This window comes from Pezoporus occidentalis, unplaced genomic scaffold (genome assembly GCF_034315485.1).
Source record: "Pezoporus occidentalis ecotype Australia unplaced genomic scaffold, CSIRO_AGI_Poc_V1 ctg1, whole genome shotgun sequence".
NCBI lineage: Eukaryota > Metazoa > Chordata > Aves > Psittaciformes > Psittacidae > Pezoporus > Pezoporus occidentalis.
Genome location: NW_026912778.1, coordinates 16,059,696 through 16,075,641, shown reverse-complemented (window position 1 = coordinate 16,075,641; position 15,946 = coordinate 16,059,696). Strand labels below are relative to the sequence as shown.

Genomic DNA, 15,946 nt, shown 5'->3' with positions numbered 1-15,946 from the left:
ACTAAAAATGGTCACTGTCCTTTTTATTCTTTCCACTCTTTTGTGTAAAGAAAAAACATTAAAAAAAGAGTAGGTTTTTAACAAAGACTCTTATGAGCTGTATGACAAGACTTCACTGCAGAATTACTGTCTGATTCATACACAGAGATGAATTTTGAAGAGAGATTCCTGTAGGACTTGAGAAACACATATATTAACTTCCCATACATAGGTGAGAGAAACGATAGTTGCTAAGGAAAACCAGGCCCCAGGTTCTGAAAGCTGATGCTTCCTCTGAACCAAGTACTTCAGTTTTGAACAACAGCACTACAGAAGAGGTACAGGCTGTTAAGAACAACCTTGAACAAGAAGTCATGAATCAAGTATTTAGAAAATTGAAGGAACCAAACTATGCCTGTAGTGCAGGCTCAAACAGCACAGAAAACATCGAATTGAGTTAAATATGCAAAGGGCTGGAAGAGTAGAATTTCAGTTCCCAGACTGAAGGAGAAAAACTTAATGGAAGAGCTTTAGACTAAACTAAAAGATCTGTAAACAACAGCAATGTCACGCAAGAAATTGGCAAGAAGTGCAGAGCTACAAGGAGGGAGGAAAAAACATCAACAAAGAAGATGCACCAGAATTTCCAATGATCAGATCTCAAAGAAAACATAAATTGATCAGGCTTTTGCTAGCTGTTTTGAAATGTTATCACAAAGCAGGAAGAGCGGGCTGGAGAAGGATAACCCAAGTAGAACCCAAAATATAAATTTTCAGTCAGAACAAATACATTGAACACTGAGGGGCAAGTCAAACGACACAGAAATGACAATGAAGTAGAGGCAAAATTCAAGGAATTTAATGCATTCAGTCCACAGGACAGAGATAATCTTCACTTCAGAACTGGAAAAGCGATTCACTGGCTCATTCTGGTCCATGTAAGTTCATCTGACTTCCATGGTAGAAAGGTTTTACACTAAATAGAAGCTGAAATTCATACAAATTTACTAAATCATTTTGACTTCTCATATTGGAAGTACAGGTGTTGTTTTGTATTTCCTGTAATTAGAACAGGTATGATACAGAAAAAACAGAGCCCAAGTAACATGGAAATAACTTGTTGCATTTGGTAACTTCAGAAAAATGCCTCAAGATTCTGGCAGAAGGTTTCATTCAAAGACAAATGGCACTGAGGTCACGTTCCTAAGCTAGCTACCAGACAGATGAGCATAACCAAACTTGCACAGTAAACACTAGTCTTCAAATCTTGGACCTGAAGCCACTTTGCATCAGCTTTGAGCATCCTCAAATGAAATTGCCAAGATCTGTAGCATTCATCTGTATGAATATCAGTCTACTAGCACTAATTATAAGCAGCTAAGTTTTTCAGTATTTAATAATTTTCATAAATGCCTTGTTTATGAATTCAAAGGAAGAGGATAGGCAGTATTAGCCAAGGAGAAGCTCTCAGTAATATAAATTTCAGTGTGCTTAGCCTGCTGTTTTCTCCCAAGGAGAAACAGAATCCACACTGGCCAATAACCTGCTCAGATGGTTCATCTGGAGCTATCGCCAGACTACCAAGTCTGGCCAATGTGGAAATGATCCAGAAAGAAGCAGAAGCAATGCAGTTAATCAAAACCTGGTGGCTGAACACAATAGGATTTTCCACAAAAATAGCTAATCAGTGTTGAACAATTAATTCATTACTAGGGTCACTCTGCTTTACTGTAACAGATTCAAGCACCTCAGAAAGCAAAATATTCTTGTGACCTTGCCAATATTCTGTCCAATACATTTTAATGTAAACCAGTGCAGAGCAATGCTAGTAAGCACCTGCAGCCAGAGCTTTAGAGACATTAATATAATATGGGGAGTCACACAAAGCTGCACTCTGTCCCACCAGGTGAAGAACAAAAGTGCCATGCCCTAAAAGGCATCCCTCTCCAGAGGTGTTTTGTACCCCTTTATCCTAAAAAAAATTAAAATAATAATTTAAAAAATTATATTAGAAAGCACTTTGAGTAAAAAAATATGACAGGTGCTGGCTGACACGTGTTCATTCTACACTCTGTATTTTATGACAGGAATCATCAATATAAGAAAAAGTGATTTTGAAACAGAACTGATTTCCACAAAGGCCCTTTGAACCTACAGAACTTTCACAAAAAAGGAGCCTTCACACTGCATTTATTTTTGTTATGAGACAAACAGGCCTTAGAACATTAAAATAGCATTATAAATCTTTAAGTGGCAAAAAAATCCTAAACCTTTCAAATCTCAAACAAATTATTCTTCCCTCTCTATTTTAATCGTTATGTTTACCCTTTTAGTGGCACTACTCAGGACACGTTTTATGCTACTTGAACCATAACACTAATGGAAGACATATATTAAGGAATGAAAAAATATTTATTGCATCTTAATTGACATGCATACTGTCGATAAATACATACCTATTCATCCACTTAATAGCTTTACTTCCTTTATTTATAACCTTATAGCTGCTTCCTTTGTCTCTACTGCTTTCTAGAGAGTATGCATGCTCAGAAATTACTCAGGCAAATGGGTAAAGTTCATTTGCTTGAATTTTTGATGCCGTTTATGGCACCACAAGATGCCATATAAAGAACAAGTGTAGGAGCAGGAACAGGGATTTTTTTAATACACATAAATATCAAACCAATCCTATCTAAATATCAAAACAAGTACTTCCAGCAAGTACTTCCACTGAAACGGATCAGCAGTATTCCTGTGAAGAAAAACTTATTTGTGCCTTACAAAGCAATTATATTCTAAAGGGCTCCATCTGTCCAGAACAAAAACCTTCAAAGTTATTTCAAAAAAATAAATGCTTCTATTTATGAAACATACTTCTTTGACAACCATGAGACAAGAAAAAATAAAATTAGCCGAAACGTATTTTTATCTCTGCTACCTAGATTATGAGCTTAAGAATATCACTCTTGAGAAGCTCCTTACTTTTTTTTTTCTGACGATTTCCTTAAAGGAACTGCAAAATTGTGAATGTTTTATGCACTGAGTATTAAAAAGATAAAAATTTACAAATATTTCATTATTATTACAAATAATTACCTTTGTGCTTCCGTAAAAAGTCAATGCTCTTCTGCAGTACAGTGGATTTATCCATCTTCCGAGCATTACCTGGAAGCATGGAACCCAGCTCTTTGATAAGTACATTAAACTGATCTCGACGTTTCTTTTCAGACTTGTTCCTAGACACTCTGAAAAACAAAACATAAAATGTTTTATAACAACTATGAAACCTTCTTATAATAAGCTCCATATTACTGCCAGGTTCTTGATGCAAACAGCCCTTTAAAAATTTCTGCTATGAGAACTGTCACAAAAACACCTACTCTGTATCTCAGGCACCATTTCTGAAGAGTGGCTTCCTCCTTCTCATAGAGGTTTGCAGCTAAGCCTTTGGATTAAAGCACCCTATTCCAAAAATACAAATCACTGAACCACAGATATGACATACAGCGCATCTGAATAATGACAGTTAAAGAAATGCTGTTGAATAACATGGTTACTTACAAAAGAATCACATTTTTACTGTTTAGAAATCACCCCGGTAAGTTCAAGTGTAAAAGTATATGACATTTCTTAGCTTTAAATAACTTTAAAACTTACCTTTTTGCTTTATCTTTGTCATCTTCTTCCACCAGCCCATCAAAAATGCTTCCATCATTTCTGAAAGAAACAAAAGGAAATAAATGCTTTTATTGTTATTTATTTCAACTGGGTTTAAGTTTCTGTAAATTTGATGCAAGTTTAATTTCCTTAGGTCTCAAAAATGGAATTACACAGAATACTAAGGACAGATGCTCACCTAAACTGCTAAGAAAGTCCAGCTCAAGGAATCCAGTAGAAAACTTCCCAACTATTACTTTTCCCTTGATATAGGTGAGTGAGTCACCTTACTATCATCTGCAGCATCACTAATTGTTTAAATGTATTTATTATCCTTAATCAAATATTTAATTACTAAAAAAAAACAAGTAAACATTAATAATCAGCTCAATTTGTTCCATGACTGAAAACAAGTAATACATTAAGATCCATCTCAAACAATAACAATCACTATTTCCAATGACTACAACACGTCTAACAACTATCAAAATAACTTTGTCAAAAACACCTACTCTATCTTTTGCATAAATTAATATTCTTTATATATTAAGTGTAATAAAAAGGTTATCAAAGAAAGCATTAAAGAATAATTTCCCCAAAACTCTCAGTATTTATTAACATACCTGTCTGCAATGGAGCTCATTTTATGGGTGCTTATGGTAAAAAACATAACATAGCACACTTTAGTCTTGTGGTAGACATTTGTACGTTTGCCTATAAGAGAAAAAAAAATAAATATCAAGATGTGACTCTGAAGGAACAACCATGTTCTTCATTAGAGCATACTGATGTTTTCACTTGCCTTATAAGCTGCTCTTACCCTCTCTTCCAACCTTCTGCTCTGCCCTCCTACCTTCTCTAAAGTAGTCTCCATTACCATCATAACCTGGACTTTGATATCTTGTTTTACATGAGAGGGAGTCCAAGAGAACATTGTTTTATTAAATACCACAATAAATAAGTCTGGACTAAACCAATACAAACCTTTTTCTGGCTCTGAAATCAGATACAACTTTTCATTTTAACTTTTACCTAAAGAATGTCATAATGTTGAACATTGAACAGATGTAAAATACAAACCTCAGTAGTAATACATTTTATTTAGACACTGTGCAAACAGAAAGCATCTGGGATACAGTATTTTACAGCTATAATTTATTACTTTTTTTTTTCTTGAGCACACTGCTATAATAGACATTTGAAATCAACACTAGATTGAGATTTCCATACTGTGAGAGAGTTAGGTAGCCTGGCCCTTTCTTAGAGAAGTTACTTACTCATTACGAAGTTTCAGCAGGAAGTTTTTGGTTTTCCAGCTGTACAAATGATTTTGAATCAAGAACGTGAATGAACTTTTCATAGTGAAAAGGAGTATAAAATTAACAGAAGTATTTAATTCAACAAGTACCTACTTTTAGGTACCCCAAAATTACAAAGGTTACAGAAAGGCTGGAAGTCAAACATAAACCAACACAATTAAACCCTTTTCTTTGGTATAGAAAAGTCAGCTGTCAGAGGCTGCTCAAATGGAGCAGCAAGATCATTGTCAGTGATTAAAGAACAACTGCACACAGCAAGCTTTATACCAGCTGAACATGCAGATCTTTGGAAATTTTTACTATGCTATAAACCTAATAGTAAAAAGGCATTGCGCTTATTTCAAAGGAGGTGGTTTTAGTCACTTCAGTGACTCATAGTTTCTGAGAAGGAAAGATCTGTTTGTATCTGAGAGTCCCAAATCCAGTGGAGCTTGCAGTGTTAACACAAGGAATGTGGCAGCAACTCCATGATCCAGATAGTCTGCAAAATGTTCCAGGAAAATCTTACCCCGTTTTTTTTAATATATGGGGAAACTGAGGACAAAAGCTTATGTTTCAACCAAACTGTCTCAGTCTACAACAGTCACACACTATGCAGGTTTGCGTCACAAGACTGGTATTTTTCCCCACAAAGTTTCATAATTTGAGTGCAGCAGGAAATTAAATGGAAGAGCTGGACTGCAGCATAATCTCTCTACAAGGTACATTACAAGGTGTGCACGAGGTTTTGCCCAAATGCTCCATAAGACATCTTACCCATTTTAATTAATACAACCCAACTTTGTCTTGCCTTTTTTCTTCAAAATCTAGTGCTCTGAAGAAACACTGGAAGCAAACGATTCTTTCATTCCAATTCTTCACATTAACAATTGCACTGGCCATACTGACAAATTAAATCCCCCAAATTAGTTGGCAAAGTTTTATGAAGTAGTGGAGTTGCACTATTTGAAAATCAGCCAGAAGGCACAAGGAAAGTAAATTATGAAGTGTTTGTTTGAATTTTTGTCAAAAGCACACAACAACAGACAGGTTGAACACCAGTAAAAGCAAACTAACATCACTGGCATGGAGCTAAGTTTAAAATCAAGGGAACAAACAGAAACCTGTTTTCATGTAGCTTATATAGTATGCACTAATACAGGTATGCACTAATTACACTTTTAGACCTGTGTTAATTTTTAAACAAATTGGGTACCTAACATTATAGGGATCAAGAGTAATATGAAATTTATAAACAAATGATATATTGTTCCCTTAATAAGCAAAAGACATGTACAGCTAAATACAGAAAACTTTCACCTGTGACATAACCAACATCTTCATTATGCAGAATCAGAATCTAAAAGTCAGTATTTTTACTCTAATAAAGCACTCAAGTTTCTAGAATTCAACAAAATGATTCACTTGTTACAGCATACATACACATACAAAATATATATTCTATGTCAGAACTGGCAACTTTGATTTGGTATGCAAGACAAGTAGTTACTAGAACTTAAACGACTACAGGAAATGTAGTGCATTTGTTTCTCAGTTTGCAAGGTCTGAGATCCTTCTGCCTTTGCATCCAAATTTGCAAGGTGCTGAACATTCTTAGCTCTTATACATGCCAATGGATATGACTACAGAAATAATTCCAATGAAACCAGTGACATTTAAAGCAGACACTACAGAAATCAAGGACTATGTCCATTTCTAAGATCTAATTCAATCATGTTCTAGAGAACAAAAGACATTACTTAACACTGCTACTCAGCCCTTTAGTGTTGATAGCTGAAACCCATAGGAACCTTATTAATTATAAGAATACAATTTTACCTTTTACACTTCAGAAGTTGTTAAAGTGTGAGGTTTAGGGGTGAAACCTGGTTCCTTTGAAGCACAGTGTGGAGTTAGCTGCTCTCCTCTTCTGCAGAAAAGCATTAAATTCTGAACAGTAAAAAAAAAACAAAACAACAAAAAAGGAGAGTTTTAAAAATCAGCAAGTTCTTACACAGAAGCAATCATTCCAACAAGAGTAATTTATAAACTGAGTATTTTGCTTATCAAAAATATCCCAAACATTTCACTATCCAAATTCAGCTTGCTTTAAAGCTCTTCTCCTGACACAATTTCACCTCTGCTTTAAGCTACCGCTTTATGCCTATCTTCATTATTATCTTTTGAAATTACACACCATCTGCACTTGCTACCTTCGAAGTATATCTTCACACCATTATTAAACACTTTTTCTGCTGAAACTCTTACTTCAGTCTCTCCTGGCTTTCTCACTTACATCTTCTCTCTTTAAGACTCCAGAATTGCCACTCTCAGGACTCCAGAATGTATAGAATGCTGCTGCTGGCAACTATAGCAAAGTTGCCCAGCTGCATTATTGCTACTCCCTCAGACACAGGCATTAACCCTTTCTTTCAAAACCCACTTCAAAAACACTTTCAAGAATGTCTTCCAAACGTGCTTCACAAATGCAGTTCTTCCATTAAAATCTCAGCATAAGTGATCACCAGCTTTCATTATATCATCAGATTTCATTTATAGTTTCTTCCCTTGAACCATGTTTCTTTTAACATTTTTAAGTTTCATGAAATTATTTTTTTCTCTCATTTTTATCCCGTATCTATTTGTCTTGCTTACTGTTCTTAAAATCAAATATATTCACTACAAAATGTACCTGTACCCCTTCTGAAAAAAATATTTTAAAGCATATTAAACTTTAAAAGTGAAGCTGGGATCTAAAATATTAAGCCTATGCTACTCTTAAATTCATTAATGGATTGTATAGAAAACACCAGAATTAGAAACTGATTAGAAAAGTTAATTTTCTCCTCTCCCTGCACCTAACAGAGGCTCCTAAGTGGTTAAAATAGAGACGCGAATATTAACATAAAAAGTTAAAGCACAGCAAAACAATCTGCCAACAGGAGAAAAACAATTACAGCATGATTCAATGAAGCCACTCGTTCTTGTCTGGCCAAATAACCTCCTGGCCCATTGACCTACTTTTTTAGGTGCTTACAGCCTCCTCTCCTATTCTGTTTTGTTCCGTTTGACAAGTGCAAACATTACTAGCGACAAAGAGTCCCATGGAAGACTAGGTTACAGCGACTGCAACATGAAACCTGTGTTTTTAAAGCGCTTGCAGTCGAACAACTCTGCCAGCTCTCACCCAGCTCCTAACAGACTTCTACCGAGGAAAATTTAAGACTTCATCTTTGCAGTATGTAGAGGAGTGTTTTTTAAAAAGAACACAAACACTTAAGACAAGCAACACAGGACTTAAGTACAGATTTGCACTTAAGTACATATTTTATAATGTCTAAAACAGAATAAAAAATTCCCAGAGGGTTTTAATGATAATTTCAAAAGGAATTTTCAGATGGAGAAAAGGAATATGTTTGGGTCATAAATGAACACAAGCAAGCTTAAACCAGACCCAAAGGAAAGCTATCACAGTGGAAAAGCTTTTGTAACCAAAACCACACAGATCTCTAACTCAGTAGAAATGGCATGCATGTGAAAGCCAGCAGAAAGGTTAAGACGCCTGCAAGCCAGTACTGTCAGCCACAAGTGCTCAAAGGTCATGGGTCTGCCTCCACAATCCATGAGGTTTATTTAAATACAAAGAATTGTGTGTATTTCTCTCTAAATACTCTATATTTTGTACATATTCTGTGCATGTTTTGAAACTTTTCTGCAGCTAAGGTGGCTAGAAACTTACTATCTTTAAGCAATTTGAGGTTCTCAATAAAACAGCTGCTGCCATGGATATACAAACTCCTAACACATAACATTGCTCAATCTGCATCAAAATCACAAAAACTAGTAACACTGAAACTTCTGCACTATGCTGACTTTTCACTCACGGAGAGGCAGGAAGTTACTGGGTGCCAAGTTATTGCTTGGCCAAAGACACAAGGCTGTGAATAAGTCACAGGGTAAAAAGCTACAATCCAACCTGAGGTAATAGTGAAAAGTTCACACAGTCTGATAAAACATTCTATGTTTTAGACTGAAAGAATTTAGTAACTTCTGTTTAATGTTATCGTCAGTGCTGGCATGCATGTTGGCCACATTACTTCTTAGAAACAAATTCAAAGATTGAACAGTGGAATTCCACTACAGTCTTGCTCATGACAGATGTTCTGTCAAGAAAGGACTAAAAAATGGATGGACAATAGTCACTGAGTTGCCTGTACTTAATTTTGTATACAGGCAGTGATTGAAACCCTTATGCTTCCAGCACTTCACCTTAATGTGACCATTGCTAAATACTTTTGAGGAAGAATCAATATTGCCCTTATATTGTAAAAAAAAAATAATATTTTTATATAAATATCTTGATTTTCTAAGTAATATTTTCATTATTTTACAGATTACACCCCTCATACAGAATTAGTGTGAGGTGACATGTATTAGCAAGACAAAAAATGTCACCCAGGAAAGATCACAGGAAAAAAAATACAAAACAGTACAGTTTTCCAGCACTACAGTTTCTTCATACAGAAACAGATTAACTTCTTTAATACAACCTGATCTCTGTGCCATAATCCTATTTTGCCAAGGGAGCAAACTAGTTATTATAATCACTGAGGATTAGCTTTAGAGAAGATCTTGTTTAAAGAATCAAAATCAGAGCACACCCATCTGCCCTTCCACAGCACCTGATGCCCCAGCAGAGCTCCAGCGCTAGTTGCATACCACAATAAGCAAGCCAAGGAGCCAAAAAATCACACTGTGAGCGAACAGCTGAGCCAGAACCTGATTCCCAACAGAAGCACAACACCAAAAGCCCTATTTATACAGATTCTGAGGATAATTATAAACCTTCTTGATACTCCTTTCTAGGTATAAAGAAACATTTGCTTCTGATAATGTGGATTATGAACTTCTGGGGTTTTACTCTACTAGGACATTACACCATAATGGACAAGCAGAGGTCCATCCACTACCTTATGCCCAGAACAGTGCATCACTATCACTCATGCATTCCATTTTGCTCTTTGCTTCAGAGGTTTTACCTCCAGCCCAACCATTTTTAAGTTTTTCTTCTTTGGAGGTGGGGTAAAAGGGAGAAGGGGAAGAATTTGCTTTGGTTTAGTTCCACTTTAGCAACCATAAACTTCTGTAGAGAGCAAGAGATCTTTAGACAATTGAGCCATAACCTGCTCTCTAATCAGACACAGATTGGCTTAATGTAACAAGTTAACATGTTTCAACATCCTTGCTCCTTTGATTGCAATGGTATACACATCAATGGAAAGCAAATTAGGGTAACGACTAATTGATCAAAGGCTAGCCGTTAAAATACTATGTTTTTAAAAGTGACATATGTCTCTTTCATTTTCTACATCAGAATCAAAACCAAAAAGAAAGCATAACAAACAAAAATACCTGAAAACTGGGCTGAAAAGAATTTCAAGAAATGCTATCCAAACTCTGCAGCTGAAAAGGTTTTTCTAGAAGTAGTCATATATTACCACCTTTTCTCTACCATGTCAACAAATTAACTGTAATTTCGGTTTGTGCTCATGCGGAAAAGCTGACACATCCCAGAAATGTCTTTTTTTTTTTTGCAGATAAACATGCTATAACAGCAGGCGTACATCTTCACCTGCTTCACAGAAGGAGAGCAGGAGAGGGCTGCTTCTAGCACAGGCATGCACTTCATCCCAGATGGCTTTTCATTACGAAAATTTGTGAGTGGACAGAATAGCTTACTCTGGCACAGCAGCTGGCACAGGTCCATTACTTCTGCAGTGAGTAGACAAGGACAGTGTGCAATGTGAAGAAGAAAGGGCAGCAGGACAGGTAAATGATGTGGGTTGCCATTATCAGAGTAACTCATCCAGTCTTAAGTCTGTTCCTGAGTGACTTTTGGGGAAGAGGGTAAGTCCAAGCAGTCTATAGGAGAGATGAACTGCCTGTCAGGAGGCCTGTTGTGGTAGTGGTCAGAGATATCACAGATTTAGTGAAGTTATAAGGCACAAGAAGTGCATACAGTGCTCACAGATCTACTTTTACATAGTTGAAACAAACAGCAGCAGTTGGAACAGCCTACAGATAGATAACTGAGTGGGAGACAAGGTAGCAACCACAGTGGTAAAAAGAGGTTAAGTTCTTAGAACTCGTTTGTCACACAGATATGTGCTTGTCTACTCCCTGCAAAGGTAATGGACCTCTGCAAGATGCTCTGACAAATCTGGGTAAGTCAGTGTAAATAATACCTCCACAGAAATATGGATAATGAGGATTAGAGGAAAATGCAATTCTCTCCTGCATTCTTCATGCATTAGACTCTCCAGCCATCATGAGGTAACTTTGCTCTGTAACTTGGGACTGAAGGCAGCTTGTAATTTCCATCTCTATCTCATGGCTAAACACCGCTGCCCACCACTCCTCTGTTCCCGATCATTTGCGCTGATTTCTGCTTGCCCAGCTGTTCTGCTGCCACCTTTCCACTTTTCTCTGGAGTCTGCAGCTCTTCCCCCCCCCAGAGATGAGCGCACACCTCTCTCCCCAATACAGTGCAGCTCTCTAATCAACAGCAATGAAGATATGTGCACAAAAGCTGTAAGAAGACTCAGATTCTTTGCCTAGGCTATACTGGAGACTGGCCCATATACCCCACTGATGTGGCCTTTGACTTGCTGATTTGACTTCTCAGCTTGTCCTCAGAGTTGACTGCTCACCAGGAACTTGCTGGCAATCTGGGCTCTTGTCTGAGCCTGGGTTTTAATAACTGGTCCTTGGCTGTGGGGTGCTGAGGCACCTACCAGGCTTTTTTTCCCTCCATCCCTTTCTGGGCTGCCTGTGTTATTTTTGCCTTCTAAGATCGAAATTAATTACATCTGGAGACAGCTGACATGTTGTTTACGTGTCTCCTTCAAATAATTAACAAAAATCAAAACTAAGTGATTATAATACTGATATTCATAGTTCATCAGTAAACACATTCCCTGACTCAGAAAATCATAAAGGATAATAAAAAAATAGTAAAAACCTAACTAAGTTTGTAAGATGTATTTGAAAGACAGCCTTTAATATCCTGACCATAAGAAACAATTGCTATTCTTCTGTGTATTCTCACTTCAAGTATTTTCTCTCTCCTTTGTATTCAGTTCCTTACTGGAGATCCCCTTCCTTTAAGAACAAAGCCGTAAATGTGGCAGAAATAATGCTTGTAAATCCTGCGCAACTAGCCTGTACAAGAGAAAGACTGTGGCTACATGTTACAGTTCCACTTGTGCCCATTTTTATAAGGCTCCACCCTGCTTCTTGCCACTCTTCCTTGGCTCTCACTGGAGGTGGCACTCCTTCAGCTCCGGCCACACACAAACAGATTCATGAAATGATGTGTCTAAAAGAACCCACACATCACATGCTTTTAAGCACAATCTTTATTGTCTTGCTTCTATTAGAAAGCGTGGCTTCGTGTACCTTTGAAAATTGGCACAGCTGAAGAACAGCACCCCTCTAACAAAAAAGAGCAGGAACCTCTTAACTACATCTGCCACTGCTGGATCTGTACCAGGGAACCATGCGTTAGATGTAAGAGTATGCATCGTATGTGCACATTTAAAATACAGTTCAGCTCAGAGTCAAGCCTGGTTGAAAAACACACCTACTGCCTCCTTAAAATGTGCTTAACAAAAACACCCCAAAACCAACTCCAGTATTTCACATCATGGGTTTTAATCAAAAGCAGCTAACCTGTTAATGTTACAATTCAAAACTGAAAATCTTCACACCTCCATAAATTTCTGCTTCCTTTAATGGAATCCTGGACAGAACCAACATGCAGGCAGCCAGCTCAAGAACAGATCCTAAATTAACGCTCACAGTGCTGCAGAAAAAGGGGTACAGATGATGTAAAATCTGGAGAGCCTGCGATTCTCTCCCGCAGGAGGCATCTAAACTTGGTATATTTTACAACAAACAAAAAATCCCCGCTTCCTTCTTTCAGGTTCTTAAAAGGATATGAGAAGGTAGGCAATTTACAGAGGTTTATGAGTCCAAAAGGGGAAAAAATACCAAACACGCATGCTCAAAAACTGAATACTACTGATAATCCCAGAAAATTATCTGCTGCATACATACAGCTTTCTACAGAACCAAATTACCAGACAAAAACCAACCAACTGAAGTGCTCTTCACTTGACGATTTCTCAGTATTAACTGAAATATAAGAAAAAACTTTAAAATAGGGTACCAAGATATCTATCCTGGAGGTAACACCACTTTGAAATGTGTCCATCTAATTGTCATCCAATTAACATTGTGTATATTTATAAAACAGAATATTAACAATGTTAAATGCTTTCTATCAGATACATGTTAGCTTAAACAATTTGTCAAAAATGGTGTGTCATATTTTCCTCAGAGCATAAACAACACCAAGAATCCTCTTAAATCTCACCAGAGAGGAAAATTTTACTGAACACTTTATTCCTACACTGAAAAATATATATAGGAAAGTTCACCAAGAAATGAGACAGATCGAAGAATTAAACATTGTTCCCCCCCCCAAGAAGAGGGAAGAATGTCTAGATACAGAAAGTACACTAATTCTTGAAAAATATCCTGGAGAAAATTAATTATCAAATTAAACAGACATAATAATTACACATCCAAAACAAGGTAACAAGTAAATTTTTCTTCCACTCTATACAAAATTTCTGCTTGGTGCTGATACAAACTCATGTTTAAATTTAGAAAATGAGGCTTTACATTTATTATTACTGCAACAACACTCAGCTATCCACTACAATTAATCTTGCAGAAAACATGAACCTACATGTTAGGTGAACACCTTAAGTGCCAGACTTCTAGAATGCAAATGTGTCTTGCGAGTTGGGGAAGGTAACCAAAGAGCAGTTTTTGAAACTCACACAAATTAGTCTTTCCAAAATTCTATCCTAGGCCAGAAAAATTTGTTTTGGGTTTGTCTGGTTTTTGTTGGCCATTTTGTTTTGGTTTCTAACAGGAGACAGACTTACTCCTAACTCTTGGACAGGATATTCACCTAGAATGTGGGAGAAACAGACTAAGTACTTCCTCTGACTCAGCCTGCAGATGAAGAATTACCACATAAGAGAGCAACGCCAATATATACATAGACCATGCAGGTAACTAGATGGCTACAGATACTAGGCATTTCACACCCTGTTATTTATATTTGCAAACACTTTCACCAAACTCCTTAGCCAAGCCAAAAGTTTTCAGAATGTTAGCCTTTGACCTACCATTTCCACAACCATAAATTCCCTCTTTTCTGCTAGCATTAGTACGTGTGATCACACACTCAACACAGCCTAAAATTGGTCCAGCCTAAAACTAACTGAAATACTGTTTCATTCAGCTAAATCAGCTACATTTGTTTCACCATATGGCTGCTCAAAAGCTGCGTTGGCACAGGGGAAGGGGAAGCAGTGAATCACCAGGTTAGACATCTTTTGGCAACAATGCCATTTCATGCTGACCTACACTATGTGTTAAATTACAACCAGAGAACAAAATGAGGAAAAACAAGATTCACATTTGTGCTCAAAGAAACAAGCACCATAGGTACTACTTGAGAAGTCTGCTTCATATTTAAATGAAACATCTGTACTCTCTCCCATGCATGAAATTTCTGGACAGAATGAGCTTTGTTTATATACACCGATTCAGATTTATAGATCAGCTTCTGGATATGAAAGCAAAACCAGAATTCAGCCTTAAAGCCAATGGGAAATACAAGCAAAATATAAAGCACAGGAGTATAAATACCTGACATGTGGCTGAGTAGTTATCAACCTATCTATCAAATAAGATGTTAATGAGCATGAACTGCAACTGTTTTAAGATGATTCTCAGTACAGATACTTATACAAGGGTATTCACCTAAATGAATAATATGTAACTAAGACAGTTGAATGAAAGAATGATTTATACCCACAGCAGCTATTTGTAACTCTTAGAATTGCACAAGTGTACTAAATGGACATAGATAAAAAAAAAATAGTACAGTTGCTAACAGCAACGCCCAAGAACAAGTGACAGGTGTTTCAGAAAGCAAGTATTTAATCTGAAACTCAATTACCCATCTCATGCATAAATGCAAACATGTAAATAAAACACTTTACAAATATTTAGTGATAGGCTTTTTATTTTTTTCAAGTATATTGCACAATCCTTGATTGTGCAGCTGTGGAAGTGCTTCTGATGCTCACATTTGTCAGCGCGGGTGACTCATGCACAGCTAGATTATTCTGTAAAGCTTTTGTGAAGAGTGGACTGTTTGACTGCCTGAAGAATGGAGTAGGCACTGCACTTCACTGGAAAGTGTCTTCAAAAAGAAAGAAGTAAGACTTCACACTCACATTTCCCTGAGATTAGACAGTAGGAACATTTTAAGCTCCAACAGTGAAACACACTACAAGCCAAAAATTACAGAACAAGCAGCTCCTCCTCCCTGCCTCCCCCATCCTGCACATCATCCTGGAGACCAGAAAGTGATAACAAAAGAAAAAAGAATGCAGCAACAGAAAACCAGAACAAAACAGAATAAGGAAATGCTAGGGGATACTAACTTCAGTGTATTCTAAAAAGATGCAGCAAAACACACTTCTGTATGAGCATGCTTATTGTTACGTTCATAAGATTAGCAAGATTTAACAGAAGACAAGACTTACTTTTAAAAATTCTAGTGTCTGACAGTGGATCTTTCAGGCTTTCCTCCAGTTCCTACCTGGAGTTATAGAAACAGCAAGCGTATACACTAAATCTCAGTACTGCAGTTACAGAATTCCAAACCCCTGCATTGCAATACTCCTTAATTTCAGTTAAAAACAAACAAACAAACACTGGAGTTACTCTTTTAACTTTCAATATAACAATCCAGACACAACTGGGATTACAGTGATGGCAAAACCAAGACACAGGACACATCCTTCATACTACACAGGCAAGAAGTGCCTTAACAGGAGAGGGGAATCAAAAAAAAAAACCAA

General features: G+C 36.9%; 1 protein-coding gene across 3 annotated transcripts in view; it reads right to left on the bottom strand.

The window, feature by feature from the left end:
- CLOCK (clock circadian regulator) overlaps positions 1 to 15,669 on the bottom strand; it is a 41,702-nt gene extending 26,033 nt beyond the window's left edge. The window contains exons 1-5 of one of the 3 annotated variants that reach the window (XM_062603446.1): positions 15,629 to 15,669; positions 6,774 to 6,884; positions 4,260 to 4,350; positions 3,637 to 3,696; positions 3,076 to 3,224 (exon numbers count right to left, since the gene is read on the bottom strand). In XM_062603446.1, coding sequence (XP_062459430.1) covers positions 3,076 to 3,224; positions 3,637 to 3,696; positions 4,260 to 4,306 — 256 coding nt within the window. In that variant the 5' untranslated portion in view covers positions 4,307 to 4,350; positions 6,774 to 6,884; positions 15,629 to 15,669. Of the gene's footprint in view, positions 1 to 3,075; positions 3,225 to 3,636; positions 3,697 to 4,259; positions 4,351 to 6,773; positions 7,518 to 12,665; positions 12,928 to 15,628 lie in introns of those variants that run through there. The other 2 variants (XM_062603515.1, XM_062603593.1) reach the window with 2 other exon arrangements.
- Between the last annotated feature and the right edge of the window lie 277 nt (positions 15,670 to 15,946).